The sequence below is a fragment of the Bos mutus genome, chromosome 7 (genome assembly GCF_027580195.1).
Source record: "Bos mutus isolate GX-2022 chromosome 7, NWIPB_WYAK_1.1, whole genome shotgun sequence".
Taxonomy (NCBI): Eukaryota; Metazoa; Chordata; class Mammalia; order Artiodactyla; family Bovidae; genus Bos; species Bos mutus.
Window position 1 is genome coordinate 88,823,414 of NC_091623.1, and position 24,234 is coordinate 88,847,647.

General features: G+C 42.0%; 1 protein-coding gene across 2 annotated transcripts in view; it reads right to left on the bottom strand.

Annotated features, from left to right (window-relative positions):
- The window catches only part of KLHL3 (kelch like family member 3), a 127,085-nt gene that overhangs the window by 34,313 nt on the left and 68,538 nt on the right, over positions 1-24,234 (bottom strand). For both annotated transcript variants that reach the window (XM_070374383.1, XM_005891693.2), the window contains exon 7: positions 9,931-10,047. In XM_070374383.1, coding sequence (XP_070230484.1) covers positions 9,931-10,047 — 117 coding nt within the window. The remainder of the gene's footprint in view (positions 1-9,930; positions 10,048-24,234) is intronic.

Below are 24,234 nucleotides of genomic sequence, written 5' to 3' on the forward strand. Positions count from 1 at the left end.
AGGGAAAACACTTCCACCACCAGCAGGAGGCAGAAAATGCTTTCCAAGAGTTCTTTGAATCCTGAAGCATGGATTTTTATGCTACAGGAATAAACAAACATTTCTCACTGGCAAAAATGTGTTGATGGTAATGGTTTCTATTTTGATTAATAAAGATGTTTTGTCCAGTCACAGGACTTTTTGCCCTCTGCTCCTGGGAACCTCAGGCAGCCACCCCTATGGGCACATGCCCAGGTGCTGTTCCTGCTCCACGCTCCCTCCCTCTGCCTTTTATTTCTCAGCTGCCAAGATCTTGGAAGGTTGACTATTTCCCAGCTAGTTCAGTCGTTCCTTATGTGAAGTTCAGAAGCCCCTCCATTCTGGTTACCATCCTGTAGGTACTTTCTGATTTGGTCAGTCTTCCCCTTCAGATGACTTCTAGAATGAAGTCTTGGTAAGATATGTAAGTAATGATCCAGTACAATTTTTGCAAGAATGAATCATGATTTTCATGACCAAGTATTAGAGAAGAGAGCCTTTTTCTTCTCAGTTTCTACCTGTTATGGCCTGAAGTTGGCTTCTACTTTTTCAAGAATATCACCAGGCATTAACAAACACAAAACTACTTCTCAGAGCAGCTTCATAGAAATTGATTTTTCAAAATTAAATAAGCATCTGGTGGACTGAAAATGTTTTCTACCTGGTATCTTAAAGACATTTTGACTACTGCAAAAGAAATCAGTCCCTTCGTGTGTCTCCTTGTGGATGTCATCATATGCACTGGGTTGTGTAGAGCACAGGCTCGGGGGGAGGCAGACGTGGATTTTCACCTCGCCTCTTCCACTTACTGCTTGTGACCTTGGACTTTGCCTATTAGGAAAACCAGCTTTGAAGCTCAGCAAAGAAGGGAAATCCATTGAGAACAGTCTGTAAAGAGATCAAGCCCTAAGCCTTTGGAGTGGGAGCACTGACTCCAAGATCTTAGACTACCAGAGAACTAACCCTAGGGAGTATCAAATAGTCATGCAAAGGAAACCAATTGAACACAAGCCCCAGCATCACCCAACCACCAGTAGCACCCTGTGCAGGATGCCTCATCTAAACAACAAACAAAACAAAAATACAAGCCCAATCGTCAGCAGACAGGATTACCACCTCATTCAGCCTTGCCCATCAGAGGAAAAATAAACAAACAAACAAAAACTCAGGACAAATCTCACCCTATATGAAGCTTACACAAACTACTGGACCAACCTTAGGAGGACAGAAACCAAAAGGAACAAAGAATTCAACCTTGAAGCCTGGGAAAAGGAGACCTCAAACACAATAAGTTTAAAAAAAATGAAAAGGCAGGGAAATACTACACAAAAGAAGGAACGAACTAGAAACACAGAAGTCCAAATAAATGAAGAGGAAATACGCAAACTACCTGAAAAAGAATTCAGAATAATGATAGTAAAGATGATCAAAAACCTTGAAAACAAAATGGAAAAAAAAATGCAAGATTCAATTAACAAAGACCTAGAAGAATTAAAGAATAAACATACCAAGACAGACAACACAATTACTGAAGTTAAAAATACTCTAGAAGGAATCAATCGCAGAATATCTGAAGCAGAAGAACAAGTCAGTGAGCTGTAGATAAAATGGCAGAAATAACTTCTGAAGAGCAGAATAAAGTAAAAAGAATGAAAAGAACCGAGAATAGTCTCAGAGACCTCTGGGACAGTATCAAACACACCAACATTCGAGTTATAGGGGTCCCAGAAGAAAAAAAAGAAAAAAGAAAAGGTATGAGAAAATTTTGAAAATTTTCCCAACATGGAAAAGGAAATAGTCAATCAAGTCCAAGAGGCACAAAGAGTCCCATTCAGGAGAAAGGGACTATAAAGTTTCCCATAAAGGAGAAACATGCCAAGACACATACTAATCAAACTAACAAAAACTAAACACAAAGAAAGAATATTAAAAGCAGCAAAGGAAAAGCAACAAGCAACATAAAGGGAAACCCCATACACTTAACAGAAACCCTATACACTTTCAGTAGAAACTCTGCAGGCCCGAAGGGAATGGCAGGATATATTTAAAGTGCTGAAAGAGAAAAATCTACAACCAAGATTGCTGTACCTGGCAAGGATCTCATTCAAAATTGATAGAGAAATAAAAAGCTTTTCAGACAAGCAAACATCAAGAGAATTCAGTACCACCAAACCAGCTTTACAACAAATGTTAAAGGACCTTACATAGTCAAGAAATACAAGAGAAGAAAAAAGATCTACAAAATCAACCCCAAACAATTAAGAAAATGGCAATAGGAACATGTATATCAATAATTACTTTAAATGTAAATGGATTAAATGTTCCAACCAAAAGACACAGACTGGCTGAATGGATACAAAAACAAGACCGATATATATGCTGTCTACAAGAAACCCACTTCAGACCTAAAGACACATATAGACTGAAAGTGAGAGGATGGAAAAATACATTCCATGCAAATGGGAAGCAAAAGAAAGCTGGAGTAGTAATCCTCATATCAGACAAAATAGACCTTAAAATAATGAAGATTACAAGAGATAAGGAAGGACACTACATAATGATCAAGGGATAAATCCAAGAGGAAGACACTGGCAGTAACACAATAATAGTAGGAGACTCTGAACACCCCAGTCACACCAATGGACAGATCATCAAAACAGAAAATTAATAAGGAAACTGCTGCTGCTAAGTCACTTCAGTCGTGTCCGACTCTGTGCAACCCCATAGACAGCAGCCCACCAGGCTCCCCCATCCCTGGGATTCTCCAGGCAAGAACACTGGAGTGGGTTGCCATTTCCTTCTCCAATGCATGAAAGCGAAAAGTGAAAATGAAGTCGCTCAGTCACGTCCGACTCTTAGCGACCCCATGGACTACAGCCTACCAGGCTCCCCGTCCGTGGAATTTTCCAGGCAAGAGTACCAGAGTGGGGTGCCATTGCCTTCTCTGTAATAAGGAAAGACAAGTCTTAAATGATACATTGGAGGAGATGGATCTCACTGATATTTTCAGGACATTCCATCCAAACGCAGAAGAATACTTCTTCTCAAGTGCACATGGAACATTCTCCAGGATAGACCACATCTTGGGTCACAAATCAAACCTCAGTAAATTTAAGAAAATTGAAATTGTACCAGGCATCTTCTCTGACCACAATGCTATGAGACTAGAAATCAATTACCTGAAAAAAAAACTGTAAGAAACACAAACACATGGAGATTAAACAACACATTTCTAAATAACCAACAGGTTACTGAAGAAATAAAAAGGGAAATCAAAAAACTTCTAGAAACAAATGACAATGAAAACACAATTCAAAACCTATGGGATGCAGCAAAAGCAGTTATATGGCAAAAAAAAAAAATAATAATCTGGAAGAAATCAACAGATTCATAGAAAAGTTCAATCTTCCAAGACTGAACACGGAAGAAATAGAAATTATGAACAACCCAATTACAAGCACTGAAATTGAATCTGCGATGAAAAATCCCCCCAAAAACAAAACCCCAAGACCAAATGGCTTCACAGGAGAATTCTACCAAACATTTAGAGAAGAGCTAATGCCTATCCTTCTAAAACTCCTTCAAAAAATTGCAGAGGAAGGAACACTTCCAAACTCATTCTATGAGGCCACCATCACCCTGATACCAAAATCGGACAAAGACAACACACAAAAAAGAAAACAACAGGCCAATATCACTGATGAACATAGATGCAAACATCCTCAACAAAATTTTAGCAAACAGAATTCAGCAACACATCAAAAAGCTCATATACCATGATCAAGTTGGGTTTATTCCAGGAATGCAAGAATTCTTCAATATATGCAAATCAATCAATGTGATACACCGTATTAACAAACTGAATGATAAAAAACATTTGATAATCTCAATAGATGCAGAAAAAGCCTTTGACAAAATTCAGCACCCATTTATGATTAAAACTCTTCAAAAAATGGGAATAGAAGGAACCTACCTCAACATAGTAAAGGCCATATATGATAAGCCTATAGCAAACATTATTCTCAATGGTGAAAAACTGAAAGCATTCCCCCTAAGATCAGGAACAACACAAGGGTGTCCACTTTCACCACTATTATTCAACAGAGTTCTGGAAGTCCTAGCTACAGCAATCAGAGAAGAAAAAGAAATAAAAGGAATCCAAATTGGAAAAAAAGAAGTAAAATTCTCACTGTTTGCAGATGACATGATACTGTACACAGAAAACCCTAAAGATACTACCAGAAAATTACTAGAGCTAATCAGTGAATTTAGCAAAGTTGTGGGATACAAAATCAATACACAGAAATCACTTGCATTTCTATATACTAACAATGAAAAATCAGAAAGAGAAATTAAGGAATCAATCCATTCACCATTGCAACAAAAAGAGTTAAATATCTGGGAATAAACTTACTGAAGGAGACAAAAGAACTTTACTTAGAAAATGATGACACTAATGAAAGAAATCAAAGATGACATAAACAGATGGAGAGATAGTCCATGTTCTTGGGTAGGAAGAATCAATATTGTGAAAATGACTATACTACCAAATGCAATCTACAGATTCAATGTGATCCCTATCAACTTACCAATGGCATTTTTCACAGAACTAGAAGAAAAAATTTCACAATCCATATGGAAACACAAAAGACCCCAAATAGCCAAAGCAGTCTTGGAAAAGAATGGAGCCAGAGGAATCAATCTTCCTGACTTCAAATTATACTACAAAGCTACAGTCATCAAGACAGTATGGTACTGGCACAAAAACAGAACTATAGACCAATGGAACAAGATAGAAAGCCCAGAAATAAACCCATGCACCTATGGGTACCTTGTTTTTGACCAAGGAGGCAAGAATGTACAATGGGGCAAAGACAGCCTCTTCAGTAAATGGTGTTGGGAAAACTGAACAGCTACTTGTAAAAGAATGAAATTAGAACACTTCCTAACACCATACACAAAGATAAACTCAAAATGGATTAAGACCAAAATGTAAAACCAGAAACTATAAAACTCTTAAAGGAAAACAAAGGCAGAACACTTGATGACATAAATCAAAACAAGATCCTCTATGACCCACCTCCTAGAGTAATGGAAATAAAAACAAAAGTAAACAAGTGGGACCTGATTAAACGGAAAAGCTTTTGCACAGCAAAGGAAACTCAGCAAGGTGAAAAGACAACCTTCAGAATGGGAGAAAATAATAGCAAATGAAACAACTGACAAAAGATTAATTTCCAAACTATACAAGCAATTCACACAACTCAATGCCAGAAAAACAACCAACCCAATCAAAAAGTGGGAAAAAGACATAAATAGATATTTCTCCAAGGAAGACAAACAGACGGCTAACAAACACATGAAAAGAGGCTCAACATCGCTCATTATTAGAGAAATGCAAACCAAAACTACAATGAGATATCACCTCACACTGGTCAGAATGGCCATCATCAAAAAGTCTACAAACAATAAATGCTGGAGAGTGTGTGGAGAAAAGGGAACACTCCTGCACTGTTAGTGGGAATGAAAATTGATACAGCCACTATGGAAGACGGTATGGAGATTCCTTTAAAAACTAGGAATAAAACCACCATATGACCCAGCAATCCTACTCCTAGGCATATACCCTGAGGAAACCAAAATTGAAAATTGCATCCCATTGTTCATTGCGGCATTATTTACAATAGCTAGAACATGGAAGCAACCTAGATGTCCATTGACATATGAATGGATAAAAAAGCTGTGGTATATATACACAATGGAATATTAATAAGCCATAAAAAGAAACACATTTGAGTCAGTTCTGATGAGGTGGATGAACCTAGAACCTATTATACAGAGTGAAGTGAGTAAGAAAGAGAAAGACAATCATATTCTAATGTATATATATGGAATCTAGAAAAATGGTACTTAAGAATTTATTTACAGGGCAGCAATGGAGAAATAGACATAGAAAATAGACCTATGGACATGAGGAGAGGGGAGGAGAGGGTGAGATATATGGAAAGAGTAACATGGAAATTTACATTGCTATATGTAAAATAGAGAGCCAATGGGAATTTGCTGTATGGCTCAGGAAACTCAAACAGGGGCTCTGTATCAACCTAGAGGGGTGGGAATGGGCGGGAGATGGGAGGGAGGTTCAAAAGGGAGGGATATACATATACCTATGGCTGATTCGTGTTGAGGTTTGACAGAAAACAACAAAATTCTGTAAAGCAATTATCCTTCAATAAAACAATAAATTAAAAAGAAAAAAAAAAAGATGTGTTTAAGCCTAGTTACAGTGATTTAAAATTCACAGTCCTAAACTACAATTATGTTTGTATCAACCTAAACTTTATAATGTTTAAGGCAAATGGTCAGGCATTTGAGAGGAGAGGGAGGGAAACAGGAAGACAGTGGGACCCAACAGCCAGCTCTTACAGGCACTGGGAGTAATAAGGTGGTGTTCATGAAGAATTCATGCCCCTTTTCCTACTATACAAGCCTCAGGGAGAAGCAGCCAGGGAGGCACTCTATAACATATCAGAGCAGAAAGAATGTCTTGCACTAAAGTCCCACCAACTGACCTCCACTTGGACCCCAACTAAGCTGGGGTTGTGACTTCTTCATGCCTTTTTCTAGAGCCAAGGACTTAAGCCTAAATATTTCATGCACAAAGCTAAGCATGAACCATGTTGGTATCCCAACTCTCAAATCTCTGCCCTTGGGTATAGGTCAGATTGCTACATGACATGTTTGTAAGGGGTAGTGTGATCCTTGAAGGCTACTTCATGTTTTCTTTGCTGGAGTGTTTGGGAGCTATCGGCAAAGGTCAGTTCCTTTCAGCAGCTGACAGTGATTGAACGTCTCCTGGTTCAGCAGCTCAGTGCTGAACCTCAGGGGAGAAAATGATGACCAAAACAAGGGTTCTGACCATGAGCCCTCAGGTCTGGTCAGAGAATGAGAAGGGCCTTTCCATCTCAACTCTCTCAGCCCTGGAGTGGTCATGCACAGGCCTGACTGAGCCTCTCCTGGGTCCTTACCTGTAACTAGGAATGGGAATGTGGCCAGGGCCATCATCTGCAGAGCGGTGTCAGAAATGCCAGGAAAAGGAGGGTCAGTGAAAACACCTCTGTTACCTCTGGATGCCTCCTTCCCCACAGACAATCCCCAGGAACACTCCCTTTTCTGGGAAGGTTTTTTTTTGTCCCACTGAGGGCCTAAGGCGAATTGGGACAAATCATAAACATTTAGGGTCAGTTAAAAAAATTTTTAAGGGTGGGAGAGGAAAGCTTGGGAAGAAGGAAAAATGCATGAGTAGCTACTTCTCCCAAAGCACTCATTCAGAGAGTACTTATGTGTACAGAGTTTCAATCTGGGATGATGAAAAAGTTTTAGAAATGGGTATGGTGATGGTTGTAGAGTACAATGAATGCAATTAATGCCACTATACTATACCCTTCAAATGGTTAAAAGGATGAAGTTTATATCATACATATTTTATGACAAGAACAAATTTTTAAATAAGATATACCATGTTATACACTTGGCACAATATTTTTAAATACTTAATGAAAACCTAATAAATGTTAGCTATTTTTAAAAAACCAACCAACAACAACCAAAAAAAAACACCTCCCCTAGGAATCAATATTGGTACAAGTCTGCCCAGAGCTTTCCTTTCTCTCTTCCTCCATCAGTCATCCTCAGTGGTTAGAACTGTTTGACGTTTCAAGGTCAAATGAGTGTTAATGAAATATCTCCTTCCGAAGGTGTTGTGAAAAAAAAAAACCTTAAATAAACAGTCCCACATCACAGATCTCACGCTCATTGTCTCTGTCTTCCTTCTTCTCCAGACCTAAACCTGACCTTGCCCTAATAACCCAGGAACTATTTCCTAAAGTCTTCATTAAGTTTCCCTTGCAGGCACCAGATGGAGGTGGTGAGTACGGGTTCTCTAAGGCCCTTTAGCTTTCTCCAGAACCCAATGCCACGGGCTGCCCTTGGTCCCTGTGCAGGTGAGACTGTGCTGGAGGCCAAGCATCCACCTCTACAGGTGGCTGGGCCCACTCCGTGGGAGGCTTGGTTCCAACACTGGGAGCTGGGGTGGGTTTGGTTCCTCTGCTGAGGGGGCCTCTCCTACAGGAAGAATGTGTGACCACCAGGTGGCAGTGGTACCATCCACAGTGTAAAACGCAGGGCACGTCTGAAGGTTATTGAGTATACACTCTGGCCCCTGGGCTTCCCTGGTGGCCAAGAAAGTAAAGAATCTGCCTGCAATACAAGAGACCCGGGTTCAATCCCTGTGTTGGGAAGACCCCTGAAGAAGGAAATGGCAACCCACTCCAGTATTCACGCCTAGAGTATTCCACAGACAGAGGAAGCTGGCGAGCTACAGTCCATGGGACTGCAAAGAGTCGGACATGACTGAGTGATTGGCTTAACACCCTGAGAAGAGGGCTGAGGTTCAGACATACAGAGAACATTCCACTGACCTCTGAGGCCTGTGGTCAACACTGTCACAAACTGAGGACTTTACAAGGGCTGGTAAAGATACTGTCTCCCACTAGTGCCAACAGCAGCAGTGGTGTGACGAGAGTAGTAGTATCACTGAACGCTGGATATTCGGCTTTACGTGATTTATCTCATTTGATCCTCAAATGATCCTATAAGGGCAGGGGCTCTTTTCACCAGATGAGAAGGCAGAGGCTTAAAAAGGTTGAGGATTTACCCGGTGTCTTATGGTCAAGTGACAGAGCTCTGCCGCTGGATACTGAGCCTCCTCTTATCCTTGCTTTACGCCTGCCATTCCTCCCAGAGACTTCCTGAGAACGGCTGAGCTGGCCTTCTGCCTTGGCACTTGTTGTTTATCTATTAAGTTTTATCTTCTGCCTATTTGGAAAACATCTAATGCCATTTATGCTACAAAGTCAGTTGTGTAATGCACAAACAGAACAGAGAGTATTAAAGGTGGCGCCTGCTTAGGGAATGTGGGGTGCTCTGGAGCCAGACAGACATGGATTTGAATCCTGACCCTGCCACCTACCTATTAGCTGGAGACTCCGCATAAATCCCAACCTCCATAAGCCTCAAAGCCCACATTTGTAAAAAGAGGGTTATAACCTCTGCTCACAGGGTTGTTATAGGATTAAATGAAAAAACATGTGGCGCCATGTTTTAGAGGAAGCAGTGTGTGCTCACTCAGTCATGTCCGACTCTCTGCGACCCCACGGAATGGGCCCACCAGGCTCCTCTGTCCATGAGGATTCTCCAGGCCAGAATACTGGAGTGGGTAGCCATGCCCTCCCCCAGGGGATCTACCTGACCCAGGGATCGAACCCACATCTCCTGTGTCTCCTACAGTGGCAGGCGGATTCTTTACCACTGAGCCACCTGGCAAGCCCATAAATGCAGTATGTAATCCAGGCAGCTGTGAAGAGCTGGCTTTTATGTCCTGAATTAGGCCCCAAGTTGCCTAACATGAAGCAAAAAGGGAACATAGAAACATGAACATAGAAATGCCCCTTCTAGCTGAAGGCCTGTACAACAGCAGCAGCTAACTTCTGTTGAACACATGTTGTCCCTGGGCTCCATGCTAAACACCTGAACTACATACTTACAACTCCTTGGTCCACATAACCACCCCACTGGGCTGTAGTACAATTTCCCTGCTAGAGAAAAAGAAACTGAGACTCAAAGCTAAGAAGTGGGAGAGGAGGAACTAAACCTAAGTGTCTCATTCTCAAACCTATGCTCTTAAACCTTACACTAACACATCCTCACACTGAGGATCAGTGGCTCAGTGCCCTCACTCCACACCAAAGACCCATGAAACTCCTCACCATTCCATACAACCAGTGTTGCCCACTGCTACTCCTAGAGGCCGGGCTGACCAGGGAAGCACTTGATTCTTCACCCAGCACTCACCTGGACGAGGTAATCCCTCGGCAAGAGAGGGAGACGGACATGTTCCATCAGTTTTGCCATGTGCTCTAAACGGGTCTCTTTCTCATAATTGATCCATGAAATCACAGCTTCAAATACCTGTAAGGAAAACCGAAATAGGGAACTTTAGCAAAGAGATAATAACTTTAAAATAGCTTTCAGACAATTTCTTCAACCTTAAAAAAGAAAGAAAAGTTACAAGTCATCCACAAAGGCATTTAACCTAAGGTCTAATATTGAAAATATTAATAAAAACAGAATATATTTACTACCTGATGTCATGTCAGAGAGTGCTCTCTGCCTCCCTCATACACACACACATACACACACACACAAATGTACACTAAGAAAAACCTGCTGCCCCAAACATAGAATCATCGAGGTTCACTGCAAAATAAAAATCAATTCCAACAGTTACCCCAGGGTAGAAATGCAGAGCAATAACTCTGAATCAAATTTTACAAAGACTTTCCAAGAGGACCAGAAGCCTTGGGGGCAATGTCTTCATCACAAAAATCCCTCTCTTCATCTATTTCCCATGTTCGTTTAATGCAGAACAAAAACTATAAAGATGTCCCCCACGAAAGTTGGTAATAATGGTGAATTTGAAACTGAATGACAGAGAATGGCAAAAATTTCTCCTTGGATTGAACCTTTCCTTTGAGGAGAGATTTCATTTCTATACAAATCAAAACAGGTCTTGGAACCAAAAAGGGGAATCTATGGTTTGAATGTTCGCCTTACTCAAAGTTAAGTTCAGATTCAAAGCCTGCACCACCATACACACAGACAGGCATAAACGTCAGCATTGGTAACACAGCGGGGAAACCACCACTGTTTATGGAAGCTTAATTAACATGGCTTTTTAAGAGGGGAAGGCAGAATTTGGCAATAGCAATCAAAAATTCAAATGTGCATATCTTTGACCTAGAAATAGAACTTCCAGAGCTCTAGTCAACAAAAATATTTACACAAGTGGTACAAGAATATGTGTTCCAAGATGTTTGCTGCAGGATTTTTCTAAGAGGATACAGAAACTATCTGAAGTCCACCAGTGGAGAAATTATTAAACTAGTTTTGACACGGGATATTTTCAGCTGTTAAAAACAATAATAACAACAACTAATAATAAGACAAAACGCTTTCTTGTGCCAGAAAGCAAGAAAGTGCTCAAAGATCAAGGGGACACAACAGACAGACCAGAGCGAGCTAGATAGGGCTTTTTCATTGCCAACATTTGGGACAATTCAAACATCTAACAGGATAATGAAGAAATAATTCAGTGCTGACTGGGAAGGGGCCAAAGAAGCTTTTGGTGATAATGGATAGGTTCTATATCTTAATAGAGAGGGAGCTATATAGGCAAGTGCATTTGTCAAAACTAATCAAATCTTACACTTAATATCTATACATCTCACCGTGTGTAAATCATGCTGCTGCTGCTGCTAAGTCGCTTCAGTCGTGTCCGACTCTGTGCGACCCCATAGACGGCAGCCCGCTAGGCTGCCCCGTCCCTGGGATTCTCCAGGCAAGAACACTGGAGTGGGTTGCCATTTCCTTCTCCAATGCATGAAAGTGAAAAGTGAAAGTGAAGTCACTCAGTCGTGTCTGACTCTTCTCGACCCCATGGTCTGCAGCCCACCAGGCTCCTCCATCCATGGGATTTTCGAGGCAAGAGTACTGGAGTGGGGTGCCATTGCCTTCTCCGGTGTAAATCATACCTCATTTAAAATATATTTAGTTAAAAGAAAAAGATAGCAATGAATCAAAACCCAAAGAATAAAAAGAATCCATACTTTAAAAAGTATGGGAAGGCTGCTCTTCACAGAAAAGTGCCAGCTAACAAGGTAAAAGCACAGAATTAAAAAAACATCACTTTGCAACCACCAGTATAATAACTGATTCAGTTATTCAGTGTCGACCACAGATGCTGAAAACACTGGGTGAAAAACTGTTGGGAACAAGATATTTACAGTTCTCCAAGTGTCATCTGACAGAATACTTATTAATTACATAGGGAGAGTGGGGGAGATTCAGATTGGTTGATCTGACAGATACCACCTTTAACTAGTGGTCAAAGTTAACACCACTAGTAAACAGGCCAAATTTATATTACACTCCTGAATGTGACTTAATGAGAGGGAAACAGCATTCCCTATGCAGTAGTCTTTCTAAAATGTTAAACCTGAACCTTATAGCAAAGAAACAGACAACTCCATGTGTGGGACACTCTTCAACATAAGTGTCCTGGATTCTTCAAAACTGTTAGCATTGGGGACTTCCCTGGCCATCCAGGGGACACAGGTTCAATCCCTCGTATAGGAAGACTTCACATGCTGAGGGGCAACGAAGCCAGTGCTCTGTCGCACAACTACAGAGCCCACGTGCCCAGAGCCTGTGGTCCACAAGAGAAGCCACCACAATGGGCAGCCCAAGAACCACAACCAGAGAGCAGCCCCCACTTGCCACAACTAGAGAAAGCCCAAGTGCAGCAACAAAGACCTAGCACAGTCAAAGATAAACAAACAAAAAAAAATTTAATTGCCGTTTAAAAAAGCTGTTAGCATTATGAAAGACACTGAAAATGGAATGGAAACAGAAGAACCCCTGGAGAAGGAAATGGCAACTCACTCCAGTATTCTTGCCGGGGAAATCCCATGGACAGAGGAGCCTGACGGACTACAGTCCGTGGGGTCTCAAAGAGTCGGTCATGACACCATGCACGCTTAATCTTTTTCTTCAGAGACATAGAACTAAATGCAAAGCATGATCCTTATTTGGTCATGGATTAAAAAGAAACAACCATCAAAGACTTTTTTTGAGACTGTTAGGAAATTTGAATGCTGACTGTATATTAGAAAATATTACTGTGTCAGTGTTATATTTGTTTGGTATGATAATGGTTTTACGGCTCAGAAAGAGAATTTCCTTGTTCTTGGGAAGGGCAAGCTAAAATACTTAAGAGTAAAGTGTCGTGATGTCTACAATTTACTGTCAAAAATAAAAGTTAAATATTCAACAAAATAAAAGATTATAGAGAGAAAGAGAGAAAGCAAATGAAGCACAATGTTAACAAATGGTGAATCTAGGTAAGGAATATATGAATGTTCATTCTTTTCCAACTTTACCATAGGTTTGAAATTTTTCAAAATAAAAAGTGGAAGGCAGAAGAAAAGAAATCCTAAGGGAAAAGGTAAATACTACAGAAAAATTTACAATTTCAAAATTCACAAGTTGAAATGAAAGCTATATCTCCCAGTGTGGGTTAAAAACCTCCAATTTTTCTTATTCTAACTGTGTATTTGTGCGTATTGATATGTTACTAATGCTTTGGCCCTATTTCCTAAACATGTACTTAAGTCAGGCTGAGAATACTCGGATTGCATGAGATATCAGAAAGGAATCCATCAGAAAGAGAAGAGAAGGAAGAGAGGAGAGTGGAATGGAACAGAAGGGAAGGAGCAGTATACATGTGTAGTTTGCTTCCATTTCTATATAAAATAACCTACATGTGTACAAACATAGACACACACGTCATGGAAATACTCCTTGTCTAGTTCATTTCTAAAAATTATTAACTCACGGAGCTATGTGTCTCAACCTTATTGCATTATTTTGTAAATACTTGTGTGTTTCTTCAATTAGCCCTTAAGATTCATGAGAACAGGGATCTTGTCTTACTTGTTGGCACATAATATACATTCAAATGTATTTAAAGAATGAATGGACAAAAGAGTTCAGAATGAGCTTGTAAGCAGGCTGGAGCAGGCAGCAGGATTAGGGAAGCAGAGCCAGGCCCTAGAACCAAAGGATGCCAGAGACGCCTGACTTTGCTGGGTTAGGTGACGGACAGCCACACCTGCTCTGCACCTAGGTTGCTCACACTGCCTTCCTCTTCCCTTTACTGGACTGTGATTCCTGCAGGGTGAGAAGGGTATCAGCTCTATCTCTGCACTTCCTGCCACCAAGCACAGTGCCAGGCCCAGAGCACATGGCTGGATGAGAACGCTTTCCTAAAGAATGAACAACAGGGCCTTGAGTAGGTGGGATTCGCTGGTCACACCCTTCCCTGCCAATCAGCATAGTCTTTGTTATAGAAGCTGCAATGCAGGCTGAGTCTAATGAAGTCGATATTTAACCTTATCTTTATTTTTGGCTTGACTTGTCTAACTGGTTCCGCTCAGTTGCACTGTTTACCTACTCAGCTGTGAAAGCCATAGCACTTGGCAGCAACGGTGACCTTCTCCACAGCTAGAGGAGGTCGCATATTTTTTTCATTTAGATGTCATGCTTGGAAAATAAGCAAATGAACTTCCAACTAGCCTATGGGCCTACGATCGTTCCCAACAGCCCCTGCTGTCAAAAGAGTGGCCAAGGCAAAGGGGCAACAAGTAGAAACAGCAGCAGCTCGTGCCCAGCACCACACTCTCCAGGGATACCATAACCACAGACTCTCCTGACAGCCAGTGAGTATACACTCCAGCCCCGTACTGAGTGACTCACCCAAGTCCAGAGCCAGAAAGCAGCAGAGCTAGGTCCACATACTCCCATCTCTAATGCTCAGACTCTTTCCCGTTATTCTCAGTAGCTACCCAGTTGGCAAACCTCAGCCCACAGGCCACATGCACCTGTTTTTGTAAATAAAATTTTCTTGGAACACAGCCATGCTCACTCATTACAAATCATCTACGGCTGCTTTCACACTTTAATAGCAGAGCTGAATTGAGACGCTGTGGCCCACAAAGCCTAAAATATTTACTCTCTGGCCCTTTAAAGGAAAACTGCATAAACCCTTGGTCTGTTAGATCTAAGCAGCAATCCTGTGGTTTCAATCATGGGACAGGGTAATGTCTACTCAGATGAAAAAAAAATTTTTTTTTGTGGACCCCATGATGAAATAACCAGTTGCCCCCAAGGCACACTTAGTGTTTCACTTTTAGACAAAGAAAGTGAAAGTCACTCAGTCGTGTCCGACTCTTTGCAACCCCAGGGACTATACGGTCCATGGAACTCTCCAGGCCAGAATACTGGAGTGGGTAGCCTTTCCCTTTTCTAGGGGATCTTCCCTATCCAGGGATCGAACCCAGGTCTCCCGCATTGCAGGCGGATTCTTTACCAGCTGAACCACAAGGGAAGTCCATAGTATCATTTCCTCACTGCTTCATGTTTCAGAACCAATTTTTGAGTGCTACAAGGTTGCTACATGGAAAGGAGATGGAGAAAATCGGATTTTATAGTCCTCAGCTCACACCTCCGATGTAAGCACAAGCCTTGGTCAGAAAACACTAGATGACCCAATCCTTCCACTCTGCCCCCTAAGTTATAGAGGGAGCCAAGACAGACATACCTGCATACTGAGCAAAGAGGGTAGCCCTGGGGCACTCTGCCCCGCTTGATTCATGCTGACGTACAGCAGAGACCAACACAATGTTGTAAAGCAATTATCCTCCAATTAAAAATAAATAAAAGAAAAATAACGTGTTCTGAGAATGAAGAGGGGGACTCAGATTAAAATAGGGCAGGGCAGTGACTTGGCAAGGGGAAAGGTCCAGTTAAGGGTGATTCTCAGCCAAACACGGGATGGGGAAATAAGCTACCTTTGAGAACATCAGGGGAAAACCTAGATTCTTTGGACCTGATTTGCTACTCAAGATTGAGAAGGACTAATTTCAGCAATAACAGCAGGCACAGTGCTGAGCATTTTACATGTATGACCTCATTTAGTCCACCCTAGACTCTGTGACGGAGAAGGCAATGGCACCCTACTCCAGTACTCTTGCCTGGAAAATCCCATGGATGGAGGGGCCTGGTAGCCTGCAGTCATGGGGTCGCTAGGAGTCGGACACGACTGAGTGACTTCACTTTCACTTTTCTCTTTCCTGCATTGGAGAAGCAAATGGCAACCCACTCCAGTGTTCTTGCCTGGAGAATCCCAGGGACAGGGGAGCCTGGTGGGTTGCCGTCTCTGGGGTCGCACAGAGACGGACACGACTGAAGCAATTTAGCAGCAGCAGCAGCAGCAGACTCTGTGAAGGAGGTACCACTGCTCACATTTTATAGATGAGAAAACAGCCTCAGAGAGGCTGGCAACCTGTGCAAGACCCTTCTGCCAGGAAGCAGTGGATCTGAGACATGGACTCACCTCTAATGCCAAAAATTCAGGTTTAACATTATGCAATATAGCATCTCAGAGGCACAATGATTTGAAAAACCTGGGCACTCTGTTGAGCTGGAAAACTATGTTTCTAAATCCAAAATCCTAACTGCACCCTCCCTGTCATCCTAGAACATCCCCTGGTACATTTTTCTTTCCTAGGGACTGAGCCAATAGCATTTGCCAAATGCACTACCATGATTTTAAATCAAGAAGACAGCACTTCCAATGTGAAATACACACACACACACACAGAGAATATGATTCAGCCATAAAAAAGAGTGAAATTTGAGACAACATGGATGGATCTAGAGGATATTATGCTTAGTGAAATGTCAGAGAATGACAAATACCATATCATCTCACTTATATATGTAATCTAAAAAACAACAAAACAAATGAACAAACAAGACAAAACGAAAACAGATTCACAGACAGAGAATAAGCAGATGGTTGTCAGACAGAAGGAGGGTGGAAGGATGGGTAAAACAGGTGAAGGGTATTAAGAGGTGCAAACTTCCAGCTATAAAATAAGTCACAGGGATGCAATATACAGCATAAACAATACAGTCAATAATATTGTAATAAGTGTGTGGGGACAGACAGGTACTAGATTTAACATGATCATTTCATAATGTATTTCAGTGTCAAATTGCTATGATGTACACTTAAAACTAACAAAATATTGTATGTTAACTATATTTTAATAAAAACGTTTTAAACTTAAATAAGATTACTTTTTTAAAAAAGACAAGACAGCATATCCAGACACAAGAGTGATCCTGTCACACTTCTGTGCTCTTTCTCAAATCAAAACTTAACAAGAGGTGTGTTAACTATATTCCCATTCTTGGCCACACACAGCATGGGACACAGCTGGGAGCAGTGATGGATTGGAGCTGGTCCCAATTCAGTGTCTAGTGACATTACCTTGGTGGAAATATTTACACCATGGAAATTAGCAAAGGGATCAGCAAACAAATCAAAGCTCTTGGAATTTTTTATTGGAGAGCCAACTGCTAAACATTTACCAGCATATCACTGGTCTGAAGGCTCCCCAGACTCTAGGAAAACCTCATCTAGTTGCCCTCGTCTCTCAGATAATATCATCATCCTAAGGTTTGACACTGAATAAGCTCTTTCTTATAGTTGTTTCATTTTAGACCCACAAGAGTCCTGTGAAACAGCTAGAGACACTCACAAAAAGAGAACTTGAGGTAAGACAGTGAGAAAGTCGTCTACCCAGTCATGATGTCAGGGCAGCAATCACAACTACTGCTTTCAGTCTGCACTTTCACAGCACCCTGTGCTCACGGTCTGTAGCCGCATATTTATTTGCATGTGTGTCTGACAATATCCGGAGAAGGCAATGGCACCCCACTCTAGTACTCTTGCCTGGAAAATCCCATGGACGGAGGAGCCTGGTAGGCTGCAGTCCATGGGGTCGCTAAGAGTCAGACACGACTGAAGTGACTTAGCTTAGCTTAGCTTAGCTTGACAATATCTGTCTCCCTACATGTAATTGTAAGTTCCATGAGGCTAGGAATTTTGTGTTTATCTGTTCATCAATGTCTCTCCTATGGCTAACGTAGTATCTGTCACACAGAAAGCACTCAAGAAGTATTTCTTGAGAGAATAAATAGGTTAATCAAAGCAGGAATGACTAGGCACGTGGTTCTTTCTCTTCCTCCAACAGCACACCGCCAGAAATCTGAATTCATATAAACAAAAACAATGACAAAACTATAACAATAACAGCACCTTGCCTGGAAATTGTCCTTCAGATTTCTACTACTGTCTACAGCCAGCAAAAACACTTCCACTATGATTCACTATACAAAGGATAAGGGAAAGGACTGAAGCACAATGGTTTGACACAAAGGCCTCCAAGCTGACAGACTACTTCAGTTGTACTAATCCTACAAAGGACGGGAACATGACCCAAGGAGGGACAACAACTTCTAGCCAACATGGCATACTGAGCTGACTCAGAAGGAATCTTCCCCTATATAAACACGTGAAAAAATGGTATAAAACCAAAAAATAGATTTGAGCCATACTCAGAAGCAAGAGGTAAATGCTGAGTGCTTTAAATAACAAAGGATTTAAGTCTGGGAGCTGAATGAAAGCTGAGACCAAAATGGCTCACAGGCTTGCAGAATTCCGATATGGGCTTTAATGGTTCAGGACAAGTATCCCATCAGGTTGAATGTGTAGGCCACAGGCTCCTTGAGGACAGTGTAGCCTCAGCTGTAAAACCAGGAATAGATGAACTCCAACCATCTGCTATGGGAAGGTAGAAGGAAGTTCACCATCTCCTATGGCCTGGGGAGTGAAAACTTCATCTTCAAGAAACCAGAACCCAAGGCTCATGTCACATACAGATGCGGGGGTTGAATTAATACTACCCAGGTGGTACAGGGGGTACTCAAGACAAAAATATAAAATCTATTTCCAAACCAGTAAACTTGTTCTAGAAAGGGCACCTTCACAGCCCAGGATAACCCAGACTCCCATGGATATAACATCCTCTGAAGATGGCTTCACCATCAAAAAATACAGATCACTAATGAAATGAAAAGGAAAATCGACAGATGCAATCATCAAAAATTATTTGGGGCAACCAAAGAAAGGTGGCTTCCTTAACGTGTTCCTCAAAATACTAGAAGCCAGAGACATTCTATAGTAAAGAGGTTCTAGGACCCAAAAGAGCCTGGGGAGCACATCATATACAACTACAAATCCCTTTTAGAGATTCATGATCCTCATAATATATAAACGCTCAGACAAGTCCCACAGTTTCTTAACCTGGTTCCTTTGTTTTAGCCACTGTCTCCCAAGTGCATCTCATCTGAACACTTTTTTTTTTACCTAAAACTGTCTCATACCATTATGGTTTTATAGCATGCAGTTGGGTAAATACTGGCCTAAAGAAGAAAGCCCTCACTTCCTAACCTTCTCCACAACTCCTACTCCCCTCCCAGCCTTATCTTCCAGCTCCCCCACCAAAAATCATTGATTGGCATTACACAAATTATTCTCCCCTCAGTAAGTTATTTCAAACTTCTATGCCTATATTCCTACAGTTCCTTCAGCCTGAATGGATTTCCAAAAACCCAACTTTTCATTCTCCAAGTTTTAGTTCAGATATTCCCTTTCCTATAAGGCCTTTCCTACCCCCAAAATCTGGAATAAAATACTCTAGGGTGCTTTCCTTGAACTTAGATTACAGCCAGCTACTTTTCTCAGCCACATTACCAGTCTGTCTGCCCCCCAGATTGTAAGCTCTTTCCCCTTTTTTTGGCCATGCCTCGCAGCTTACAGGAACCCACCAGGGACTGAACCTGGGCCACAGCAGTGAAAGCTCAGAATGCTAACCACGGGCAACCAGGGAACTCCCCCAAAGTTCTTGAATGGTAATAACTAAGGGTCTCCCCATCAGGGTGGAGGTTCCTTAATAAAAAGCAGGGCAGCAGACATAGTCAGCTTCAAATCATAGAACCATCTACTGTAAATAAGCCTCAGTTTCCTCCTCTGCAAAATGGCCTTGCGAGTTGTAAGAATTAGAATGATGTGCAAAACAGTACTCTGGGCAAAAGAAGTCAGGCACAAAAGCATGCAAGATTCCATTTATACCAAGCTTAAAAGCTGATAAAACTGATCTATAAGAAGTCAAATAGTAGTTTGGCTTCTTGAAGTGGAGGTAGCGACTGGAAGGAAGACCTGGAGTTCTGTTTCTTGATCCGGATGCTGGCTTTGTAAAAGTTGAGCCGTGCACTTTTCATTTGCTCATTTCTCTGAGCTTACTGCAACATAAACACCTTTTGTAAAACAGTGTGTGAAATAATCACAGTGAGTAGTTAAGGTGGGTTTTTGGTCGTAGTGTGGTAGAATTCCAGTCACAGGTGCTTAGTGAACTGCGCTCTCAGAGGCGAAAAGTAAAAAAGAGTATCATTGACTCAGGGGTCCAGGCCAGATCATTGTTTGCAGGCTGAGAATTTGGCAGGTCTAATGCTGACCTCAGAGTGTGGTAGGGCTGCCAAGAGCCCAGCCTAAGCACAGGATATACTTGCTTGGTCCCTGGATGGTGCCTTGGCAGCAAGCACTCAAGCTCAGCCTACTGGCCAGGGAGCTCCTGCCTGTACCCCAGACCCATCCCTGGAGAGGCCAGGAATTCAGACAGGAGGGCCCACAACACTAAAGATCCCAGGAGAAAAGGTCCAATTCTTTCCAGGAAATACAATATCAGAATTTGGCCCCTGATGATAGTTTTAGGAGATAATAGTACATAAAATGTGATCGTGCAGAAAGAAACAAATCTGTACTTCTCTTTCTAACACATACTTGACATTAATCTAATTTTTTGAAGAGATCCAACCAATTTCTTGCTGACCTATACCTGAAATGTGGGTCAGTTCTCTGTTAGTTCTCACTCTGAAAAGCCTCAACAGAGTTTCATAAGGAGTGGAAATCTTGAGAAGTAGAAACATATTTACCAGCAGAAAAAGCAAAGATTCAGAAAAGTCTAGTATCCAGAAATTCAGTGGTCAAACTGCAGTAGAACTTAGTCATATCCCTTCTCCTCACAGTATGCGTGTCCCAGAAGCTTGCTTACCCTGCCCCTGGGTCAACAAGGCTGCATGTGGTGAGAGCTGAACTTTGTGTCTCAAAGGGATGCAAGAAACAGGCTATCTGCTCACAGGATTAGCTCTAGCCCCTGAGACACCTCCCATAGGAGAGACTCAGGTGACTAGGAGGGGCTTGTTTCTCTGCGTCATTCCTCTGCCTGAGCAAGGATGGGGGCAGGGACGTGATCACAAAGAACTACTGATTCTGTGATCCCTACCACATCCATTTGTCCTCTCTCAAATAACAGGAATTTTAAAACAAAAACTACAAGGAGGAAAAACAGGACAGAAAATGGCAAAGATCCATGCCCCTGTCTGACCTCTAGTTCCCACATTTGTCCTTATTCTCTGGAAAAATATTAAAATTGTCCCCATAATCTCAGCTGGCTCAGGGCAGAGTCCAACCACAGTCTGCCTTGTCACTTGTTCAGGAAATGTCTGCTGAGCACCTCCTAGCGTCTCCCAGGGCTCTGCGTCAGGACTGTGTGTGACACACGGATGGCTAAGGTACCCTCATAGCCCTCAAGGAGCTTGAACATAGTAGAAGAGATGAGGCATGGGCAAAAGCAAGTGCTTATGAGGAAAAACAGCATCTGAGTTCTGGGAGAGGCCCAGATGGTGCTGGGGATGATGGACCAAAAGATAGCTACCAGCCTAGCTCCTGCCAGGCACAGGTCAGGCCAACCACCCAGACCAACACAGGGCCTGGGAACAGCTTCCCCTTGAGAAAGGCCCCAATCAATGGGTACATGTATCATCTTATTTCATCCCTAGAACAACACCATAAGATAGATACTATACTATCATCCGGAGAAAGCAATGGCACCCCAATCCAGCACTTCTGCCTGGAAAATCCCATGGACAGAGAAGCCTGGTGGGCCGCAGTCCATGGGGTTGCTAAGAGTCGGACACCATTGAGCGACTTCACTTTCACTTTTCACTTTCATGCATTGGAGAAGGAAATGGCAACCCACTCCAGTGTTCTTGCCTGGAGAATCCCAGGGACGGGGGAGCCTGGTGGGCTGCTGTCTATGGGGTCGCGCAGAGTCAGACACGACTGAAGCGACTTAGCAGCAGCAGCAGCAGCATACTATCATCAACCCCCCTTTCACAGATGAAAAAACTGAGATTTAGAAGGGCATTTCTATTCATTCATTCAACAAACATTTTTTGTATCTACCAAGGACCTGATGGGGAGAAGGCAATGGCACCCCACTCCAGTACTCTTGCCTGGAAAATCCCATGGACGGAGAAGCCTGGTACCTGGTAGGCTGCAGTCCATGGGGTCGCTAAGAGTCAGACACAACTGAGCGACTTCACTTTCACTTTTCACTTTCATGCATTGGAGAAGGAAATGGCAACCCACTCCAGTATTCTTGCTGGGAGAATCCCCATGGACAGAGGAGCCGGCAGTTTGTGGGGTTGGAAAGAGTCAGACACGAATGATCTACTAAGCCCACAGCACACAAGGACCTGATGCCACTCTAGCAGTAACCATAGGACAGACAAAATTCCTGATTATTATGGTGTGTGCATTCTGGTAGGAGATAAGTAACTTGTTCAAGGTTGCTCAGCTTGTTAAAGTACTGGAGCCAGGATCGAATTCAGTTATTCTGGCTGCAGAACCTATACTTTCAAACTTCCAGCAAACAAGCTGTCTGGGCCCAGCCACAGACACTGAAAATCATCATTAATAGTAAAATACCACATTTCCTCTATTTCAAGATGCATAGTTGTAAGACACATCTGAAACCTGGCTGCATTTTATAATGTATGTTGAAAGAAACTTGCAGGCTGCAAGTAGAGAAGTAAGCCATAATATAACTGATACTGCTGTTCAGGTTTGAATTTTGCTGAATACAGGTTATTTGACTGCCGATGCAACTGAATTTTCTGCAAATGCTAACATTAAATGCAGCTGGATTTTAACTTAACTGACGATCCCTAATACTGCTTTGAATACACTCAAAAAATTTCGCTATAACACAATATTGCAAGAAAAAGCCATTGTGCATGCAAGCAATTATGCCTATCACACAATGTGATTAAAAGGAGTAGAAATCACCAAATCTCCTGGAACAGATTACAGAATCTTCAAAGCTTAAAAGGCTAGCATTCAAATGACAAACACCTAACTGTCAAAGCTTCCAGCTATTAAATTTCCAGAAATAAGCAATCAATTAAGGAGGAAAAAACTTATGGGTTTTGCCAAAGAGAAAATATAGGCAAAATCCACTATTAATTAATAAGCCTCAAAATTACATGGCCAACCTTAAACATACCATGAGTAACATATTTTCTGAAAAGCATAACTCTGAAGTTACACATAATTTCTGAGACCCAAAAATGATACACAAAATCAATAATGTGAAAAACACATACACTCCAAACTGATTCTACAGAAAGGGCAACTCATATGTAAGCATATGAATAAATGAAAGCTACTACAGGCAAGTTTTAAGTGTATATATCAATTGCCATGTTTCTGTTTCTGAAAAGATGCAGTTAACACCATGGTTTATTTTACCATTCAGTTCAGTTCAGTCGGTCAGTCGTGTCCGACTCTTTGCGACCCCATGAATTGCAGTACACCATGCCTCCCTGTCCATCACCAACTCCTGGACTTCACTCAAACTCACGTCCATCGAGTGGGTGATGCCATCCAGCCATCTCATCCTCTGTCATCCCCTTCTCCTCCTGTCCCCAATCCCTCTCAGCATCAGAGTCTTTTCCAATGAGTCAACTCTTCCCATGAGATGGCCACAGTATTGGAGTTTCAGCCTTAGCATCAGTCCTTCCAAAGAACACCCAGGACTCATCTCCTTTAGAATGGACTGGTTGGATCTCCTTGCAGTCCAAGAGACTCTCAAGAGTCTTCTCCAACACCACAGTGCAAAAGCATCAATTCTTCGGCACTCAGCTTTCTTCACAGTCCAACTTTCACATCCATACATGACCACTGGAAAAACCATAGCCTTGACTAGACAGACCTTTGTTGGCAACGTAATGTCTCTGCTTTTGAATATGCTGTCTAGGTTGGTCATAACTTTCCTTCCAAGGAGTAAGCGTCTTTCAATTTCATGGCTGCAGTCACCATCTGCAGTGATTTTGGAGCCCCAAAAATAAAGTCTGACACTGTTTCCACTGTTTCCCCATCTATTTCCCATGAAGTAATGGGACCAGATGCCATGATCTTCGTTTTCTGAATGTTGAGCTTTAAGCCAACTTTTTCACTCTCCTCTTTCACTTTCATCAAGAGGCTTTTTAGTTCCTCTTCACTTCCTGCCATAAGGGTGGTGTCATCTGCATATCTGAGGTTATTGATATTTCTCCCGGCAATCTTGATTCCAGCTTCTGCTTCTTCCAGCCCAGCATTTCTCATGATGTACTCTGCATATAAGTTAAATAAGCAGGGTGACAATCTACAGCCTGGACGTACTCCCTTTCCTATTTGGAACCAGTCTGTTGTTCCATGTCCAATTCTAACTGTTGCTTCATGACCTA